This window comes from Prunus dulcis, chromosome 4 (genome assembly GCF_902201215.1).
Source record: "Prunus dulcis chromosome 4, ALMONDv2, whole genome shotgun sequence".
NCBI lineage: Eukaryota > Viridiplantae > Streptophyta > Magnoliopsida > Rosales > Rosaceae > Prunus > Prunus dulcis.
The window spans coordinates 6,994,820-7,017,058 of record NC_047653.1 but is presented as its reverse complement, the minus strand read 5'-3'; the positions used below and the strand labels follow the sequence as shown (position 1 = coordinate 7,017,058).

General features: G+C 39.1%; 3 protein-coding genes across 3 annotated transcripts; 2 read left to right on the top strand and 1 right to left on the bottom strand.

The window, feature by feature from the left end:
- Nucleotides 1-609: 609 nt before the first annotated feature.
- Nucleotides 610-4,603, top strand: LOC117625008 (ycf3-interacting protein 1, chloroplastic). Its single transcript, XM_034356561.1, has 6 exons — nt 610-1,130; nt 1,204-1,248; nt 1,350-1,463; nt 3,003-3,083; nt 3,786-3,956; nt 4,297-4,603. The coding sequence occupies exons 1-6, from the start codon at nt 786-788 to the stop codon at nt 4,384-4,386; spliced, it is 846 nt and encodes a 281-aa protein (XP_034212452.1). The 5' UTR covers nt 610-785; the 3' UTR covers nt 4,387-4,603.
- A 153-nt stretch (nt 4,604-4,756) lies between these two features.
- LOC117625889 lies at nt 4,757-6,360 on the top strand. The gene is made up of 2 exons (XM_034357478.1): nt 4,757-5,989; nt 6,111-6,360. The coding sequence occupies exon 1, from the start codon at nt 4,987-4,989 to the stop codon at nt 5,971-5,973; it is 987 nt and encodes a 328-aa protein (XP_034213369.1). The 5' UTR covers nt 4,757-4,986; the 3' UTR covers nt 5,974-5,989; nt 6,111-6,360.
- A 3,798-nt stretch (nt 6,361-10,158) lies between these two features.
- On the bottom strand, nt 10,159-13,444 carry LOC117624975 (galactan beta-1,4-galactosyltransferase GALS3-like). Its single transcript, XM_034356524.1, has 2 exons — nt 12,115-13,444; nt 10,159-10,751 (listed from the first exon to the last, which is right to left on the bottom strand). The coding sequence occupies exons 1-2, from the start codon at nt 13,332-13,334 to the stop codon at nt 10,406-10,408; spliced, it is 1,566 nt and encodes a 521-aa protein (XP_034212415.1). The 5' UTR covers nt 13,335-13,444; the 3' UTR covers nt 10,159-10,405.
- Between the last annotated feature and the right edge of the window lie 8,795 nt (nt 13,445-22,239).

Here is a 22,239-nt window from a genome sequence, read left to right as displayed (position 1 = left end):
TCAGGCCAATAAATAAAGTTTACAATTAGGAAAAATATCATCTCCATCTATATGCAGTGAAATGACCTAAGACTACAGTTGAAAATTAAGGAAAACAAAGTTTAAATCAGACAAGTATTGGGTCCCAAGCAGTAAATGAATCCTGCATCTGGTGCTGAATTAAATTTGGTCTAATCTGCAGTCATTGTCTTACTCAAGTTGACTATACCGAATATGCTCTTTACTCTGCGTCCGAGCTCGAATTTCTCTAGACTATATTAAAATTGAATACTGTTTGTATCAAAAAATTTGGTCTAATATTTCAGAAAGATGGCATGGGCCAAATGTGAACTTGTTGGGCTAGTTTGGGTTTGTTGAATAGTTACAATTTCTTCATTACCTTTAGAAGTCCTAAATCCTACCGATGTCCTTCCCTCCAAAAAATAAATGTATTACAGCAAATGGGCTAAGAAAGGTTGGGCTTTTGAATATTGGCTAACCCTTGTTGTTGGACCAGACACCCAAAACTAATTTGGTCTTCCAAAGGGTTTTTTTTTTACTTCTTCTTTCTTTTTAAACAAAATTACACCATCAAGTGGTTCTTTTCTGCTACTGGAATGATAAGTGAAGATGACATCTTTGTCACATTTTATTATTTTAACCATCTCAATTTCATCATGCAGTGGGTAGTAAAGCAAAGAGATTGAGGATAGAATTTGGCGACGCATGTTTAATCACATCATTTGGAATTCCAAGAAGCTTATGAAAGATTTCAATTTTCAACTGCCATTAGAGTGAGAGTGGTGATGATGGCTTTGCAAATGCTCCAAGTGGCGCCACTGGCACCACCCACTTCCTCCTCCTCCTCATCTTCTTCTTCTTATTGGGTCCAAACTCTCCCACTCTGGTTCGGCCAACACCGCTGCCACCATTCTCGGCCTCATCTTGCTCTACAGCACCGCCACTCGTATAAAAGAGCTACACTTTTACTCGTTGCCAAGAAAGATAGGAAATTGCAAGCTTCGTCATCTTCTTCTTCAACTACCCAACAAGACCAGGATGACGATGAAGAGGAAGACGAAGAAGAAAATGACGAAGATGAATCCGACCCCGACCCTGAAGACCTCGAATACGTCAGCCAAATCAAAAGGGTATGTTGCTTTTGTTCATTCTTTAATGGGTTTCTTTGCGTTTCACTCTTTCACTCACTCTTGTTGTTGATAGGTGTTGGAGCTTCTCCGCAAAAACAGAGACATGATTTTCAGCGAGGTAGAATATAAGTATAATTCAGTGAACCCCTTTCTTTATGTGCTTTACCATTTCGTTATTTTGAATCTTAATCAACTTTGTGATGGTATGCAATATGATAGGTTAAGCTCACTGTCATGATTGAGGACCTACGGGAAGTTGAGCGCAGGAGACTCCTTGGCATCGAAGATCCTGATGCCCCTACCAGGGAGGAATTGGCTGAGGTTCTTGAAGAAGTAAGCCCCTTCTTTTAATTCCCTCGCTACTACACTACTTTCATATATTATTAATTATTTGTAGTTGGGTTCCTGCCCATTGTGCTACAGCTACATTATGCTAGAGGAATTTTCAGTACCGTGATTCATGAAACAGCCGAAATTACTAGGTATCACAGTAGTATTATTAATTCAAACAAAGAATTCATGAATTCAATGAATCCAAATATGCATGAGCCACTATATGGATTCAAGGAACTACTGCACAATTGGAGAGGCCTCATAAGCAATTTGCTTATTATGTTCACCCAATCCATTAATAAAGTCCTTCACTTGGTTTGAAATCTTATAATTTAGAATCAATTCATTCAATATTCCCTTTTTTAGAGGACAAATTCCCACATTGACATGCACAAATTGCAACCTTCAACTAAGTAGTTGACCATTTTAATAGAACAACCTCTAGTAGATGCATCTTAAAGCTCCTAGTAATTGCAATCAGGACGGAATAGCAGCAGTAGAGTGCTGGCTGGCCGCTGCCATATTTCTTCCATCACTGGTGTGAGTGACGAACATTTACTGAAAAATGACTGGATGATGAATTGCCATTAACTACATATGCATCTTTTGATATGTCAAAAGCACACATGTTCTAAGAGAAAATCTCTCTCTGGTTTACGCAAGTCATGAAATATATGATCGTTGATGCATAAATGTGCTCCAGCTATTTTGGAAATTTTGAGTTTGATTATTCAGATAGGTGCAGTTATTAAGTTATCAACCCATATTATACATTATGTGGCCCTTCTGTAGTTTAGCCTTTGCTTCATATTTTTTTACATGATATGAAGGAAAACCAAATTTTCATGGCTGTTGTGAAGGTTTCTGAAAATCGTATTGAGGTAGAAAAATTGGATCGAAAAAACATTTCCTTTCTTGATATATTGTATTGTTTTTCAAGATTACTGTAGTTAGAGATATGCTTTTCGAAAATAAGTTGGCAAGTGTTGGGGAAGTTGTAAGATAGATAATCAGCATCTGAGGAAGCAATACATTTCCTCTAAAGAATAAACAAAGCTAGTTCAACTACTTATGGACCTGTAACAACTGATGTAGCAGGAATTGAGGGTATCATAGCTCAATCTTGAGTTTGATAAATTGGTCTATATCATTGTGTTTTAATATCAAAACTTATTTTGTTGCAAACAGTATATTATCAGATGTTTGTTTTATAATATGGCATTAAATTTCTCTCACAAAGTGGGAACTGTTCAATAATAGCTTATGTAAGTGTGAGAAAAAGAGAGTCGTATTACTGATAATGGTTGGATAAAATCCTTGGCATCTTTAGTATAATGATGAAGGAATGTTCAAAAATATGAATTGCTTGTTGAGTGACACTAATTTGAATAAATTGTATGTTATGTTATTACAACTCTTTGCTTTGGTGTTCATAACCTTCTGAAATCATAAGAGAGAGGAAAAAATATATTTGGCATCTGTAAATTGTTCAAAATTAATTCAATTTATTGGGACACTAATTTGTGATTATTGATTTAGGTGAATGAAGGAAAAATCCCAAGGAATCGACTTGCTCTTAAACTGCTGGCTGAGGAAATGAATCAATGGCCTAATCTCGAGGTATTATTGTAATTCAAGTATATTGATGATTGATTTTAGAGATGCTTTTTAATGTGTAATGGGTAGATTATCATAATTGATTGGCTTAACATGTTTGCCTTAATTCATGGAATGGTCCACTTTGTTTCCTCTGACAAAGACTTGTTACTATGCCTATAATTCCCTCATGATAGGCATAAAGGTGGTACTGCATGCCAAATTATGGAAATACAAATTGCTCATCGTGATTTAATAGTTGACCTATCTGCATGCAGCCATGGAAATTAAAATCAAAATGGTTTTGAACTCTAATCTATATTGGAAGACTGTCATTTTATCAATTGTTCCAACTATTAGTTACTAATGCAGGGGTTGATTAATTTAGAACAACATTAAGCACTAGACAAGGAGACTAGGATAAAGAGCCAAGTTCTGAATTACAATAAGAAAAAAGTTTGTAAACCGTAGAAAAATGTGATTTTGAAACCATTCCAGCGTAAATGTGGTGTACTTTTGTTCCAATATTGATGTCTCAAATTTTTGGTGATAAAATTTTTTTCTCTTTCATCCCCTATTTTCTATTTCTTAAAACTAATATAAGGAATTCTTTTCATGAGATGACTCACCACTGTTCTTTCATTTTTATCTAAGTTTCTAACTGACACTGGATATCAATTTGCTTAGTTGTTCCTATATGTTTTGTTTTGTTTTTTTCTGGTATAGGTTCAGATTAAACCAGCGAAGAAAAAGCCTGGCAAGTCCCTATACGCGAGAGTGACAGACACTGGTATTGATCTTCAAGAGGCTGCTAAGAGACTGAATATTGATTGGGATACAGCTGCCGAGATTGATGATGCTGAACTCAGTGATGAATCAGAAGTGCCTCCAGTTTTGGTTAGTTTCCTTGGCTTTCTCGTGATAAAATGATGTTATTATGTTCTTGCAATTGTCAGATTAAGGAGAACCAGGAATAATAATAACTATTAGATATCTGCTGCTGAGTATGCTTTGATTTTACACTAAATGAGATGGTGTTCTCTAATTTATTATTCCTTTCAACAGAAAAGTAAAAAGGAAAAGTGTATCATCATTACAATAATTAATCAATGTTTAGAATTTGCAATACGTATCATTTAGAACAAAAATACTTTGAAACCTTTACTTGATTTTATTTTAAAAAGACAGGTTCATAATTTTCTGGTTTAGCTAATCTTTGGTCATTATTATCTTGCAGGGCTATGGAGCACTGTACTTAGTGACGGCTTTCCCAGTCATTATTGGTGTATCAGTGGTATTAATTTTATTTTATAATTCACTACAGTAAAATTCTTGCCTCATTGTCATATTTCAATGTATAAATATCTATGCCTTGCAATATAATTTTCTGATCCTAACATGAGTTTGTACATCGTAATGAGAATGGCTAATGAGAAATCTCATGTTTTTGTGTATTCTGTTGAGGGCCTGGTGGGGTTTGGCCGACCATTGGCTTGCACCTATGACATGAAGATGCATTGCCATGCCATCAATTGTTTACTTTATATTTCGTGTCTTCCCCATGTATGAATCTTATATATGCTGTTGTTGCAAGCACATCAGAGCTTATATATTATTTAATTATATCCTAATGCAGGCATCCCATCCCCTTGGTACCTAGGAGTTCATTATTGAATATAGTACCTGTTACAAGTCAACTCTCTTTCATATTAGATTATATGATGAAAACAGAGTCATTGTAGGGATTAGCAGTTAACTCATTCTAAATAGAATATGGAGCAAATAGAGAACATGGATATCACTACTAGATGTGGATTAGTGGAGGATATGCTGCTCACGTCTAAGGTCCCATAAGTCTCTTTTTCCCTCCTTTTTAAGTAGACTCCAATCCCACACCTCATCCTCAGGATTTCTGCCCTTCTCTACAATGGATTATCCAGTTTCATTTGAAATGAGTGAGTGCTTTTCTCTTGGAGATCTAGAAAAGCAGATTTCTGTAGATCCAATATCACTGAAAGAATCATCTCACAGAGAAGTGATTGTTGACCCATTGGTGGTGAAGCCTGTTGTTACTGCTCCCCCTGTTGTGACAGCTCCAAAAGCCAATGTACTTGACCAACTGCCACCCCTACTGCCTGCAAAGCCAAAATTCTTAAGCTTCAGTCTCCCGAACTCGGCAACCTCCTCGCCGCGATTGAAGAAGAAATGGAAAGATGAAAGCCAAGCATCTCCCCAGCAGCAAATGGAGAATCTGACCCACTTGCAACAAGAAATTCAATTTAGGAGGAGCAAGTCATGTGGTCAAGGAAGAGCATGTGCCCCTTCAGATGACTTTGATCTTTGGCTGATCCAACCAAATGCCACTGAAAAGGTCACCAGGCATTACAGCAGCCTCCCTAGACCTGAGCCCCACAAAGTTGCTCATAAAAATGGCAAGAAAATGGACCCATGTGATGATAAGTTCACATGTGGAGCCCTGTGCTTGTTCATTCCAGGCTTTGGCAAGGCAAAGCCAGTGAGAGCAAGGAAGGTAGAACCTGATGAGCTGGGAAATGTCATCTCCAGGACAGTTTCCTTGGAAAAATTTGAATGTGGCTCTTGGGCATCAGCTATGATCAATGAGCATGATGATGACTCTGTTAGTCACTACTTTGATCTTCCACTGGAGCTAATACGAAGCAGCATCAACGACACAGATTCACCAATTTCTACATCTTTTGTGTTTGACACTGATAGAAAAGGAGTTCTGAAGAATGGCTCCTCAAGAACACAAGGCCGGAAATCACATGAAGCCTCACGCCATGTTCGGTTTTCGACATCATCGTCTCCTACATCACCGACCGTTTGCGTTACACCTCGATTGCGCAAGGCTAGGAATGATTTCAAAGCTTTCTTAGAAGCACAGAGTACATAACTCCCTATGTTTTTTGGTATAATGATTGTGGATTTATTTTTATTTTTTTTGGTCTTTGATCTGATATGAAATAACATGCACCTAACTGGATCTGTTTTATTACGATAGTTATATTACAATGCTGCACGTTTGCGCAGGTCGGGTTGGCATTGGACCCCTGACTGGGCTCGGGTTGGATTCTGAAGTGGGTTGGGCTGATTGGATCCTTCTATTTGGAAGTTTAGGACTATGGACGTTCTTTTAGTCAACTGAACAAAAGAATCATTCAATAGTGAGGGCGGGCATATATAATGGCCTCACTACATAGAATTCTTGCTGAAGGAAAAGACTGGGTTAACCCCAAAAGACTGGGCCGATAGAAACAAAATATTATGACCCCCAAGCTACCCGAAGCCTTCACTTGAGCAAGGAGGCTATAATGAGTTGGTCTTTAATAGCCATTCGATCTACTGTAGAATTATTATTGAATTGTTAGATTAAACTCCCTCATTGTAACCCCACAATATAGCCCTTCATTATAGAAGCTCCCTCATTTGAGCCCTAGGCAATGGACTAGACAAGGTTGCAACAAGTCGTTATGTGGTATTTGAATCGTGTCAATTTGAGTTCTTGTCAAATAGAAGTCATCTCTAATCCCATCAATTTAGTAAAAGCCAATTTCATTGTACATTGTGACTGTGTCATTTAGGTTTGGATGAGTAGCATTTTGCTTTTATAAATAGTGTTCAGATTCAGTGACGTACTTACTAATCATATTATTCCATAAACTAACCTCAACAAAAATTGAGCCCCTCCATCCCATCACTCGACAAGGACAAAACTCAGTTAGCTACCCTTATGAAAGTTCCTAGTTCGGCCCTTGCATGTACGATAAACCAGCTAAATAAACTTTCCCATAAGGTGCCACCTAACGACTATTTGTTTCTCTATCACATTCACAGGTTCACATTTTGCATCCGAACACTTGGAATATGAAATGATTTGCTTCCTGTAATGCAACTAATCAAAGCTACATCAATCTGTTTCACGTCAATAGTAATGTAAACATAAGTCCACCACCCAAAGAGAAAAGTTGGACATTTAGAAAGAGAAATGGGCCCTTTTTATTTTCTATGACCAATCTCTAATATTACTTTTCATTTCTATGCCGTTTATTCTGCGAAAATGAAAGATAACGTGTAAAAGTTAATTACTTATGAAACATCTTATTCGGCGAAGTAAATGAGGCCTTAGACTTCCTAAATCCCATGTTCAAATGCTTTGACATTGAAACCTTTTCAATTATCACCATAGAGGATCTTTGGAGTGTTGGACAAAGTCTCGTGCCCTACGCCCTCAACCCCAAGCATGGGTTCGCAGTTGAAGCCTGGCAAAAGGGTAAGATCACCCAAATGGAAAATAAGAAATGGGTTTGGTGAGGGTGAGGCATTTGAAGAAGAATTCCTAGGCCACATGTGTTCATGTGATGTGTGCCCCCACCATTTTTGACAATTATTAACTGTAATACAGTACTGCTAGCTCTAGCTGGACCATGAATTCATTGTTCTTGGTTATGCAAAAATTAAATATATGTGAAATTATGGACAATATTTATATGAGTAATGCTACACTTATCGCATTTTTAATTAAATTTTAATTGATGTGGATGTTCACCTCATCTTCTATGTGGTATGAGAATGTGGTATACAAATATGATATGAGTATATTTCTGTGCGGCCATCACAAATTAAATTTTTAAAAAACTATAATTGTAAGGTGATGAGTGGTTCAGTTTTCAGTTAGCTGTTAAACATTATTTCATGAAATTAAATTAAATTCATTATTAATTGACATTATATTATTTACCTAACTCGCAACATTTAATTATTGTATTACCATTTTTTTTTCTTTTTTAATAGGGTACTTAATATTAACAAGATGATGAAAGTTGAAAGCGAAAGTCTGGCAGTGCCAGCTGCTATACAATCCAGACTTCCACCGCTGCTCATGGGCCTCCTATTTCTTTCTAAATTATTGAACTGACGCAAACGGCGAAAGAAACACAGCTAGCCAACCAAAAAACACAAAACCCTGTCGAGGCTCACACGCCCTCCAGCTCTGACTCTATGTCAGCAATCAACCCAAAAACAGATATATATATATATATATATATATATGCAATAATTTTATGGAATCGACAATCTAATTTTTCCAAATGAGTCTTTTGTTTGTTATTATTATTATTATTTTTAAAAGTAATATTCTACTTTAAACTATTCTAAATTTCAAGAAGAAAATTCAAAGTCGGGTACTGAGTAGGGAGGATATCTACTTGAGCCAACTTAACTAAGAAAAAGTCGGATTTTATATATATATATATATATATTATTATCTTTCTTAACAAACAATCACCGGTAAAGTTAGGACTTTAAGCTTGGCTAATCATCATGTGAGGAGAAAACTACGCTGCAAAGAATTTAATTAAGAGCTTATGAGTGGAAAATATAAACTATGTTGTTTATTCATATTACAACATATGGACGAATTATAATATAGAATGGGATGGGAATATCCTACAATAAGGTATTTGTTTTTATTTTTTACAATAAGGATATTCTAAATTATTTTCAGACACGGGAGAATGTTGAAATTCGAATACAAGATATTACATTGAACGACTAACTTAACTCACAATCACACCATAGAATAAGTTCTTGGTACAGGGTTAAATTATAAAACTGCACCACAATTTAATGTGCAACAATTACAATCAATGCCGGAGAATCTGCAAACAGATAAACCAAGGCATGGGACTTTGTACTTTAGAAAAGAAAATGGTGTATCAGTTTTCATCGCCGTTTCTCTGGGAGCTTGAGTGATGCAGAGGCAGCCTCAGTCAGAAGTATAATAAATACTAAGTAACTCTTTTGTCTCATAAAGACACTTTTTGCACCTCCACCATATCTCATAGTAAACATACCAACTATTAAATACTACGTTACTGGTCACATTAATTAAAATGTCAAAAAGGCGTGCAAGGATTGGTTGGGGACATTGGGACCCACAAGCCACCTAACCCCATTATTATTTTTAGTTGCTGCCCTTTAAATCTGCCACGTTCTCATTCAATCTTGGACTTATATTTAGAACCATACTCATTTATATTTGCATTAAATTTTTTCATTACGAAGATGGAGAGGTCTTCAATTGGCACCCTCTCTTCTGTTGCTGGCTTCACGGGTCCTCATAACTGGTGGTAACATTGTATGAAAACTCGATGCACTTCTTCACGTAATATACATTATTGACTCATTCTCTCAGCGACCTAAATTTTTAGGGCATAATAGCGTAGTTCCGTTATTATCTAAAACTCGACTTAAACTATGAAGGTTAGGAGAAAGTTAAGAAAAGTCTTAAATAGCTAGCTATAATAGAATTATGAGGAACCCTCTAGAGATAGGATACGCTTTCTTTCTTTCCTAATTTTGTCCATGTGTTAGTTACAGGATGAGACATTCCAAATGACACACCCACCAGCTCCTTTTGACTTCGTCTCATATTGGATAAAGCTAACCCTTTTATGATTTTTTTGAATCATTCCAAAACCCATATGGTCCATGTTCATCATCAAAATCACATATGATATGGAGTCTTTCTTTTTCTAATCGGCAAAGCAAGCTCAAATCTTGTCTTGGCAGCAAGGGTGCTCTCCAGGTATTGATTGATGCAAAACTTCAAAATTAATCTTCGGGGGCCGCATTTGATAAAAGCTAATAATATTTTTTACTAAAAAGGTGCAAAACATCTTTTTTTTTTCTTTAATTTATTGGTGATTAGCATATATTATTATGTGATGCTTTAACATCGGATGCCTCAGAAAATGTAATATGCTTGGAAATGTAAAAAGCTCCAAGGTTTATTCTGTTCACTTTGTTTTAAGCTGTGGATTTGTCTGTTTGGTCAAGAAGAAAAAGAAAAGAAAAAGGAAAGAAAAAAAGAGAGGAAAAGCAATGATAAATCCAGGACGACACAGAAATGAAAAGTGAGATAGCCAAATAAAGCTCATTTGACACCAAAGCCACCTTCAATGGGTGCAGTCATGTGGTCCCTCCAGACCGACAATCCAATTTAATCAACTTTTTTTAAAAATTAATAATATTATTATTAAATTAAAAAAGAATCAGAATAACAAAATCAAGAAGAAAATGAAGAGAAAAAAACTAATATTTGCCTCAAAAGCATGTGAGATGTCCATATACCACCAGCACTTGTATTTATATATACCTTTACTGAAAACTATTATACAAGAACTCTGAACCCTAAACCAAAGAATTTCCTGTTCTACAACTGTAATTAAACATTAAATTACCAAAAAAAATAACAGAAAAAAGAAAAAGAACAATGCAAAAGAAAAAGAAAAAGAAAAAGAAAAGTGAAAAAAATTTATGTGCTCTCATTGCCTGGTCTTTTGTAACCTGTTTCCAATCATTCTGAGCTCGAACCTCTTGACAGAGCCAGCAACATCTCTCATGGTGGTGTCCATAACATAAGGGATTTTGTCAACGTTTGTCTCAGTCGCGTTGACTAGCTGCCTGCATGGCTCACGCCTGTTGGCAATGGTTCCATGGTAATGGAAGTATTTGATCCTGTTCTCTGTCTTGTGGGTCGTCTTCCCTGCTACGTTCTGTGACATGTGCACTCCTGTGGCATACACATTACGCGGTTGCACTGCGTATTTTCTGTCCCTTCTAATTCCTCTTTTCACATCTTTGTACACAAGTTTCTCAAATCCCCATTTCCTGCGCAGTTTCACAAATTCACATCAGAATGTGAACGCATGACGAAGAAGAATAAGAAGACCATGCATCTAAACACAGAATATTTTGCTTCTGTAGCAGCAGCAAAGCAACTGGTAGATTTTGACTTGTTTATTTGGAAACAACTTCTTGTTGTTTTCATGTTGGTTTTTGGCAAAATATTGACTTGAGTTCTATACTGGATCCTAGATCTAACTCCTAAATATATTATCAAGCTGGCAGACAGACAAAGAAATTGACCCAATGGGGTTAAAAACTTAACGCACCTTCTTTCTCAAGTCCCAACAAAAAAATCCTAATCTTCTTAGATTTTTATTTATTGTTTTCTGGTCAGCATCGGCATCAGTCTTAATCTCCCTTAAATAACATCATCATACATGATTTTCTCGTTGTCCTGATGATGATTCATTTCAACACTCCAATCCTTCGTTTCCATGTATCATCATTTGGTTATTGAAACTTTCCAAACATCTTGTAGAAGAAGGAAAACTGGAGATTGGAGGATGGTTCTAATTCTTTACCACTTGAAAATTTGCAGAGACTAACTATTCAAGTTCAAACATTGCACCAATAATTTTCCATCGCCAGAATTAACATGATTTTGATAATAGGGATCATGTTTCTTATAGAGGAAAGGAACATCAATTATTGAAGATTGGTTCAGATGTATGCTCACAACATAAAGGAACAGTATCATATAGATGGGTGAAAATACTATTAAAAGAATATATTAGGTCTTAGTCATGAATAATAAAAAAAGTCACTTTAGAACAAAGCTGAAGCCCACCCCACTACCACCTGCCCTAGTAAAATGAAGAGAAGAAGGACACTTCAGCAAAAGCAGAGGAATGTGCCAAAAAATTTCATGCGTACGACCACTTGATCAAACTACAATTTCAACATCAATGTAAAAAAGTTCCAAAACACTCAAACTACCAAAGAAAAACAATGAGCCAAAAAATGTAATTTACAGAATCCCCATAATGATGCTGCATACAGCCAAGGTGACATTATCATTCATGCAGTCTTTTTTTATGCTAGGAATCCAATGCACAATCGCCAAATAAATAAATAAAAAAGATCAGAAACTAGCATCACAATGAATGGAATTGTGGAAATTTGGCTTCATTTTAACACCAGTGTGATCAATCCAAATGTCAATCCTTAGAAGTAATTGAAAAAAGCTCCACATGTCAAAATCGTTAACTAAAAATGCATTCTTTATGAGCAAAATTATATGCAACACTTACGGTGGCTAAATCTAAGCAAATTAAATGCAAAAATTTGACAAAACCCAATTCATAGAAAGTAAAAACAGAGAACTTTCAGAGCAGAAGATGTGTACCTGTAAGTTTTTCCATAATCTGCAGAGAGGCAGAGCTTATTGCTCATGGGCATCTGTTCAATGGTGAACTGGGTGTAATCAGAGAGAGAATCAAGCACCGACTTAATATTGCTCTTGGGTGGCATGTAGATGTACTCATCAACATCAAAGAAGAACATCCACTTAGCCATGAACTTATATCTATGCAAGCAATCATTCACCACCATGAACTGGTTGTGATAATATCCATCAAATCTCTCCTGCTCTCTAATGTCCTGCATGGTCACATAGCCCAGCTCCATCCATGGCTTCAACACCTCCAAAACCTCCTCATGAATCCCACCAGCATCATGAATCACAAAGTGAGATCTAGGTCCAAACAGCCTCACATGGTAAGCAATCCACTCCCTCACTCTCTGAGGACTTAAATTCCCATACAAAGAAGACCCACAATACAAATAATCATACTTGGGCCTTGAAGTGAACAAACCGGCGTTTAAACTTCCCGGTGCTTCAGTCAAGGCCTCAATTGTGTCGGTGGTGTTGAAGCTCCGGTCACCGCCGCCGGCGGTGGAGGCGAGAAGGAGCAGTTTTCCGCCGGAGTTGTCGACATTGATGGGCTGAGAAAAAGTGCAGTTCACAATCACGACTGTGTAGACTCGGCCATAGCCCCAGTCTGGGAGCATCTTGTACCCAACTGTGGAAATGGATTGGCTTGAATTGAGATTGGGCACCCACTGGCATTGGTATTTGGGATTTGAGAAGACGTGAAGAGGCTTAGAGGCCAAACCCACAATGGCAAAAGTGTTGAGGCCTCCTCTGTAAGCACCCATGGTGACGAAGCTGTAAGCCGCCGACCCGTATGGGTTGAAAGCTCTTTTAATGACGCCATTGCTGAGCACCTGGTCTAGCTCAACAGAAGGCGGCGGTGGCGGTGGTGGCGTCGGCGGGGGCGGTGGTGGTGGGAAAGAAGGTGCTGGTGCTGAGACTAGCTCTGCTGCTATGACTTGGTTGGCCGGGGCTTGGGCCTGGGACTGTGCTTGGGCTGGAGTAAGAACCCGGGAGATGCAGAAGCGGAGATCAGAGGTGGAGATGGTGAACCTTGACGGAATGAATTGGAGAAGAGTGGCTAATGTGCAGAGGATCAACAGAGCTGTTAGCAGTAGCTTCAGCTCTGCTGCGTAGTTCCATACAACTCCCACAAACAGCTTCTTCTCTTTCTCAGCTTTCTCTTTAGCCATTGATATGTACTTTGTTTTCTATTGAAAACCAGAGAGAGAGAAGAAGAAGAAGCAGAAAGTTTACAGCTCTGGAGAAAAGCAACAAGAGAATTTCTCTCTCTCCGTCGCTTGCAATTCTTATTTTTCAGTGTTATATATATATGCGTGTGTTTCCCAGCTGTAATTGATGTGTGAAAAGTTTATTTTTTATTATTTAATTTGTGAATTTTTGTAATAAGCGGTGATTTTTTTATTTTTTATTTTCTATATGCTGTGAATACGTGATAATTGTTGGACAGGGAAAGCGCGGAGGCTTTGGCCGCTAAGGTGTAATTTTTTCGCTTTGCAGAGGGCAAACAAAACCAAGCAGGAACACTCCCGGTTTTAGGGGATTAGGAATCGCAACGGCTCCCTGGATCGCCAAATTTCTCAACCTACAGCCCTAATTATGGTTTTTAGGTTGCTTTATTTGAGTGCCCAAACTCCATGGCCGGTCTCCATTTTGAAACAAATGGACCAAATGATTGTTGAATTGGAAACTAGAGAGATGTTTTTATTACTTTTCGTAGTTCCATTTTAAATACAAACAATCGTTGATAAAATTCTCAAGTTTTAATTCACATCAAATCCAAGTTTGAATTGATTTTAATTGACATCAAATTCAAATTTTAATTGGTTTTAATTTACATCAAATCCAAGTTTTAATTGGAATGGGAAATTATAACCGAACAAATTCTATTCGGAATTGAAATGACTAATTAACAAATGAACTATAAAGAAAAATCATCAATATATTAGGAAAAACAAACCAAATACTAATGGGCAAAGAAAACACCAAAGTACCAAAAACCTAAACTCTTCTTCAAACCAACAAAAATACCTAACACTCCTTAAGAATAAAAAGCTTCAAGCAGCATTCAAGTAGCTCACAAATATTCAAAACTAGCTTGGTGCCTCTTCTTGCGCCAAGTATGGCTCTTGAACCCTTGTGTAATTTTGTTAACTTTTCTCCATGAGATGAGAATCCCTTTCTTGTCCCACGCCATAAAATGTCAACTGAAAAATTGCATCTTTATGTTTTTTTTAAAATAATAATAAAGAATTTAGTATTATGTCAGATTATCCGTAAGTCGTATGTATCAGTAAAATTTGAACATTTACACATCCTTAAATTTACAACTCTTCTCATATACACATATCTGCCTTCTAATCTAATCATCCCTGCGTATTTATCTTAATAATGAAAAAATCGATTTGATTATTTGTGTGTTGTAACTTGTAACCCAAGAGTTATATTTATCCCTCATATATTACTAGGAGACTCATAGTCTTGTCAGTATCTTTTACTTTATTTTTCGCTCCAAAAAACATCCTTCATTATCGGATAGCAAGCCATGCAATTATGTCTTTCTAACGTATTACTTAAATTGTGGTGACACATTTCATTTTTAATTATTGGTAGCACCCTAATGAAATGATAGTCCATGTTATATTTGCTTTTGCTTTTACTTTGTAATTCGGCCAACTGGCCAACTTCTCCTTTTTTAATTTTTTTAATTTTTTTAATTTTTATAAGAGCAGTTCAAGTGGCAACCCTTGCCCCAGCAAAAGGCTGCCCATACAGAGAAATGGAGCTCCAGCGGTCCAAAACAGCCCAGACAAGGCATGGACTCCACCAAGTTCTATGAAGTCCGAAAGTAAAAACAATCCGAATTGTTGCCTGAGAGCTCTAACATCAGCAAAGAAAATAATTTTTAAAAAATAGAAAAAATTCTAAAAAATTACCATAATATTATTAATAATTTCATATATATAATAAAATTAATTTCGTGTGAATAGTAATTACCTTTGGATTGCTATGACAATAGGTGAAAAAGTAACAAAAAATTGCTATGACAGATACTATTCATGTGAACAGTAACCATCCTTATTTGTTATTGTCCTTTAATGTGGCAAATGGGTAGAAATACTTTAAAAAGCACACAAAATTTGCACTTTAAAAAAAAAAATTGTGATTCACAAGGTTTTGACTTTTTATTATTGAAACACAAGTCCAAAATTATGAATATTACCTTGTTATTAGGGCCATGGAGGAAATGGTCTAAAAAAATATGTTGTGGCGGGCCGAGGGGGGAATCAGCAAGGAAAAATACAAGATGGGGCGTCGGTGCGAAGGGATGGCGAGGGATGTAAGGGAGTGACATGTGGAGGATTCTTCTGTTAAATAAGTGTGTCGACGCTGTCAAAAAGGCACCGCCGATAGACGACATCAGGTGGTGGGGACCGCGGTGTTTTTTTCCCAATTATAAATATTTGTATCGATTATTTAATTTAAAAAAACAATTACGCTTTTAAATTTGGCGTAACGCGTGGCAAAAACTGCCGTGCGGGTCGAGAAAGAACGCCCAAGTTTCCTTCACTGATCAGTTTGAAGTTTTTATTTATTTATTTATTTTTATGATAAGGCTATCTGGGAGACATTGTTCTTGAGTTTTGTGACTTTTGCTATTATCGGTTTTGATGAAGGTGACGATAAGACTCTTCTAAATATATCAATATGAAATCCTTCAACAGACTAAATTGTTAAAAAAATGCAGCTTGAAACGCCACGAGCCTCACGCAATGAAGAGAACGCGCCTCACGCGGCGATCTTTTCCAGCGACTTCTCTCGACTACCTCCTGTTACGATGGCGACTCCACCTAAATTTGTGTTCAGTGCTCTCCCACCTGAGAACAAACTGGAATCTGTGGGAACGAAGCGGATTCGAACTACGGAGCCAGATCCCAACTCGTCTGGTGATATGGCAACTGATGTGGGTTTCGGCTCTCCTCCCCCTGTAACCTTGAATTTTAGGGATTCGGTCTTGAAACAAGGTGGACATGGCTCTTCCCGAGCTGGGCTTGGGGGGATGGCGGATGATAAGTTCACGATTGAGGCTGATGACTTTATCGTCTCAGAAGGTGAAAAGGGACCGAGCATCAGATTTTCTGAACAGGTTAAAGAGCGCCTCTACAGACCTTGGCGAACCTCAATCATCATCAAGCTGATGGGTAAGTCTCACACTTACAATTTTGTTCTTGCCAGGCTGCAGCATAGATGGGGTATGATCAAGGGCCCTTGGAAACTAATTGATTTAGAGAATGGATTCTTTATTGTGAGATTTGTGCTTGAAGAGGATATGAAAGCTATTCTGTGCGGTGGCCCTTGGGTTATTGCTGGCCAATACCTGGTTATGCAGCGCTGGAAGCCTGGGTTTGATCCCCTTGTGGAGCAAGTGACAAGGATGACCGTTTGGGTCCGGATTATTGGTCTCCACGTTGAATGGTTCCGCCCTGAAGCTATGCTACGCATTGGAGATTTACTGGGCACCACATTCAAGGTTGACTCCAATACTGTTGCCCAGGTTCGAGGGAAATATGCCCGAGTGTGTGTGGAGATTGATCTTACCCAACCCCTACAAGCCTTCGTGCAGGTGGAGGATAACTGGTATGGTTTGGAATATGAAGGCATCCATTTGGTGTGCTTTGCCTGTGGGTGCTATGGCCACAACAGAAACGTTTGCCCCTCAGTGATTAAAAAACCACATACAGAAAATGTTCAGAATTCCACCCAACCCATGGATGAAGAGACACCGAGCGACTCTCCCCTCCCTGTCAATAAGGCAAGCTCTGATGCCATGCCTCAGGATGACCCCCACGAGTCTTCAGGTACTTTAATAGGACCTTGGAGCCTGGTCCAGAATAGGAAGGGTAAAAAGCCCTTTAAGGCCAATGCTGACCTGAAGGCCAAGATGCTTGCCCCCAAGCTTAAGGAGCCTAATGTTGACCGTGGTGCTTCCCCTGCTGGATCAAGATTTGAAGCCTTGGACAATGATAAAAACAGAGTTGATTCTCATGCTGCTATTGGGAATGTTGTTGTTGAGGAGGTGTCCCAAACACAAACTAAGACTAATGCTGGGCCTGCTAAACCTCCCAAGGCTAAGGGTCGATCTAAGTTGAAAGGTAAAGCTCGCCAAGCCCTGGATGATATCTCAAATGATGGTGTTGTTGATAAGCCCCAGATGGGAATTCAAAATAATATATCTTGTGCCTCCACTACCAAAGTTGGCCCCGAGTCCCGTTCTGAACCTAAGAGGAAACTTAAAGGTGCTGCGGCTGGTAAATCTTCGGGCTTCCAAGTCAGAAGTATTGACTTCCATGAAGCCACCCTGGGAGACGTTGTGGCATGCTTGAAATCTAAGCTCCCCAACGCTGGTAAATCTCCGCCTCTTATTTTAGCTGGGGTTGAGCCGCCTGATCCTAGTCCTGCTGAAGATAAGTTGAAGGATATCCCAGGAGATAAGATGGATGATGACCATGGAGAAAACTCTGCCCCTCAGATTACTATTAATTTGGATGCTGCTAGACTGAAAAAAGCTATGCTAGATGTTAAGAATGGAGTTGTTGGTGCTGCTTCTACTTTGGTAGAAGTGCTGAACGCTTCCAGTCAGTGAGGTTTTTCCTCAGGTTCTTGCTGCCACCTTCCTTCCCCATCATCATGATTATGGTCTGGAATGTACGAGGCGCAGGGAGTAAAAATTCCCTGGTATTATGAAAGATCTAGTTAAAATTCACAAGATTGATATTCTTGTCATTTTGGAGCCTAGAATTAGTGGCAACACTGCCCTCAATGTTATTAAGAGGCTTGGGTTTTCGAAATTCCATGTTGTTGATGCTAATGGATTTTCAGGGGGTATTTGGATGCTCTGGAATGAGCATGTCTCCTGTGTTGATATTGTTGCCTATTCTAGGCAGTCTATAACAGCTCTCATTAAAATGAACCACATTGATTGGCTTTTTACGGCAGTCTATGCGCACCCTTGCCCTGGCATCCGTAAAAATCTTTGGAGTTATTTAGATGGGATTGCTTCGGCCACTAAACTCCCTTGGATGATTGCTGGTGACTTCAATGAGTTGGTTGACAATTCTGAAAAATGTGGTGGTAATCCCATTTCTCATGGGAGTGGCCTTGTGGATTGGATTGATAGAAACAACTTGATTGATCTTGGTTTTATTGGTGCTCAGTTTACTTGGTGCAGGAAAAATGAGAATGGTGTCCTCACTTGGGAAAGATTGGATCGCGGTCTGTCCAACATTAACTGGAGACATCAATTTCCCGAGGCCTTTGTCAGACACCTCCCTAGAGTCAAGTCTGACCATTGCCCCTTACTCATTAGCCTCCAGTCTGCTCACCTCCCCTGTGCTACTGCCAAACCTTTCAGGTTCCAAGCCATGTGGCTCCTGCACCCTACCTTTCGCAGCTTTGTGGTTGATAAATGGGCTAACGTTACTGGAAGTATCCTCCAAAAAACTCAAGCCCTTTCCTATGCTCTCACTACTTGGAATATGGAAGTGTTTGGGAGTTTATTTCGAAACAAGAAGAAGCTGCTGGCTAGAATTGGCGGGATTCAAAAAGCCCTCTGCAGAAGACACTCCCCTTTTCTGGCTGATTTGGAAAAAGAGCTCACCAATGAATACCAAGCCTTGCTTGACCAAGAAGAACTTTTTTGGTTACAGAAGTCAAGGAACACTTGGCTTAAAGAAGGGGACCGTAATACCAAGTTTTTCCACCTGTCTACCATTATTCGCAGAAGAAGGAACAAGCTGGAGGGCCTCACTAATGCTCAAGGTACGTGGACTAACGATAAAAATGAAATGGAGTCTATCATTGTCAACTACTTCAAGAATCTCTTTGCTGCCCAAACGATGAGATACTCTAATGCTGATCTCCCCCAGCTTTTTCCTAGCTTGGAGAACTCTGAGTTGGCGACCCTCAATTGTGACGTTAATCCTCAAATCATTAAGGATTGTTTGTTCAGTATTGGCAGTCTTAAAGCTCCAGGCCCGGATGGATACCCTGCTAAGTTCTACCATGATTTTTGGGATCTTTGTCAGGGAACCTTTGTTGAGTTAGTTGCTGGTTGTTTCTGCTCTGCAAGCATCCCGGATGATCTAAATGACACGCTGATTACCCTTGTTCCTAAAGTGGCTAGTCCCAGCTCTGTTGCTCAGTTAAGGCCTATCAGCCTTTGCAATACGTTGTATAAAGTGGTGTCTAAGATCATTGTTCAGAAGCTCAGGCCTCTCATGCAAAAGATTGTCAGTCCTGCGCAAGCTAGCTTCATCCCTGGCAGGCAGATTGTTGACAACATTATCGTTGCCCAAGAGGTCCTTCATAAATTCAGAAATTCTAAAGGCAAGAAGGGGTTCATCGCTTGGAAAATTGACCTCTCCAAAGCCTATGACAGGATTAACTGGGATTTCATCTATGATGTGCTATGGGAAATTGGGATTAGAGGCAAACTCCTGGTTCTTATCATGCAGTGCATCAAGTCGGTCAGATACCAAGCCATTCTCAATGGTGAGCTTACTGGAAGGTTCTCTCCGAATGCTGGGATCAGACAAGGTGACCCCCTCTCCCCTTACATTTTTGTCCTATGCATGGAAAAACTTTCCCATATTATCATTGAACATATCTCCTCTGGAACCTGGAAACCTGTTAAGGTTGCTAGAAATGGCCCTGCTATATCCCACCTTTTCTTTGCGGATGACCTCATTTTATTCGGGGAAGCCTCTATCCACCAAGCTAAGATTATGAAGCATTGCTTGGACCTCTTTTGCGGTGCCTCGGGTCAGCAAGTCAGCTTTGAGAAATCTAGAATCTGCTGTTCCCCTAACACTGAACCTGGAATTGCTGCTTCTTTAGCCAATATTTGCGGGTCTCCCCTCACGGATTGCCTTGGGAATTATCTTGGTGTTCCCTTGATCCAATCTAGAATTACCAAGGATACTTACTTTGGGATTGTTGACAAAGTGCAGCGCAGATTAGCCTCCTGGAAGAGCCACACATTATCTATGGCAGGGAGACTCACTTACTTGCAAGTTGTCACCTCTGCTATACCAATCTATACGATGCAATCGGTTGAGCTTCCTATATCTACTTGTAACCAGCTTGATAAGATTAATAGGGACTTCTTGTGGGGTTATACCGGTGACCAAACTAAAATCCACCTTGTCAACTGGGACACTGTTTGCCATCCTAAGAGCTGTGGTGGGCTAGGTCTAAAAAAGACCCATTTTATGAACCAGGCCCTTCTTGCCAAGACTGGTTGGAAACTTATTCAAAAAAAGCAGGGTCTTTGGTCCCAAGTTCTCAATGGCAAGTACCTAAAAGACCAAAGTTTGCTTGCTGCGCCTAATCTTAAATTCCTAAATTGCTCTAGTACTTGGCGAGGTATTCTTTTTGGGACTCAACTTGCCTCCAAAGGTCTTAAATGGAGAGTTGGGAATGGTGACAATATCTTGTTTTGGAAGGATAATTGGGCTGGCTGTGGTCCTCTGGAGAACTTCACCATAGTCCCCCTTACTGCTGATATGCTGGATTGGACCGTGAGTGATTTTCTCACTGGAGCAAGGTTGGAACACAGACTGGCTGATGGGCTGCCTCCCCTTACATGTGGTGCAAAAAATTCATTGCATCTTTGCAGGGTTTAATCACACTGAGGCGGACTCTTGTATATGGCAGCGCACCTCCAATGGTGAATTTTCTGTGAAAACGGCTTACCTCTCCTTGTTTACTGAGGAGACCAACTATACTTGGACTTGGGATATTATTTGGAAGCTGCAGGTCCCTCCCAAGATCAAAACCTTTCTCTGGTTGTTGATTCATGGTAAGCTCCTAACCAATGTCCAACGTGTGAGAAGAAACTTAGCTTCCAACCCCAACTGCCCTTGCTGCAACGGCTCCATGGAGTCCTTGGATCATCTCTTTCGCAGGTGCAGTCATGCAGCTAAAATGTGGAACTCCATTGGCATTCCCAATCAAGTTGCTCACTCTTTCTCTATGGATTTTAAGGACTGGCTCTTCACCAATATTAAAGCTAGTTTCAGCTGCATGCAGGGTATCCCTTGGTCCTCCCTGTTTTTGGCTGCCCTATGGTTCTGCTGGAAATGGCGCTGTAAGAAAGTTTTTGATCTCAACTTCTCTCCTCCTCCCTGGCCCCACATTCCGATCATCCATTTCTCCCGTGAATGGCTGGTGGCTAACAGATCCAGGAACTCCAAGCTTCCTAAACATGTCCTTAAACTTCACTGGTCTCCTCCCTGTGCTGGCTGGTTTAAGATTAACGTGGATGGTAGTTGTATGGGTGTTTTGGGCGCTATTAGTGCTGGTGGCATCATAAGGAACGATGCTGGTATTTGGGTCAAGGGGTTTGTTACGAAGCTGGGAAGTGGCAGTATCCTAGAAGAGGAGCTTTGGGGAGTCTTCAGAGGCTTGCTCCTCACGTGGAACGAAGGCATCCGACGAATTCATATGGAATGTGACTCTCTCACTGCTGTATCTCTTATTAATGGAGAAACTGGAACTAACCACCCCCTTTCTAGCATCATCCATTGCTGCAAAGACTTGCTCTTGCGTGACTGGGAGTGCACCATATATCACATCTATAGAGAGCAAAACTCTGCTGCGGACCATATGGCTCACTTGGGTCAAAACTCCAGTTTGGGTTTTCATGTTATTGATCTTCCTCCTCCTTCTATTGTTAGCCTCTTGGCTAATGACTCTTCTAGGGGAACCACTGCGAGGCTTGTCCCAGTGTAGTTCTCCTTTGTGTTTTTGTCGGGCTTTGGCCCTCCTTGTAACCAAAAAAATAAATATATCAATATGCAAAATCATTTTGTATAAGGTTCTTATTATATTATGAAAAAATTTGTTCAAGTTTTTTAAGGAAAACGAAGCGATTTTTCTTTCAGTAAGAAAAAAAAAAAAAAACTCGCTCGTTTATAAAATTGTTATTGATACATCAAAAAAGTTATTATATATACAAAACAAATTGATTTCACACTAGATAAAATAACATTTAGAGCAACGACTCCAATAGTTTGG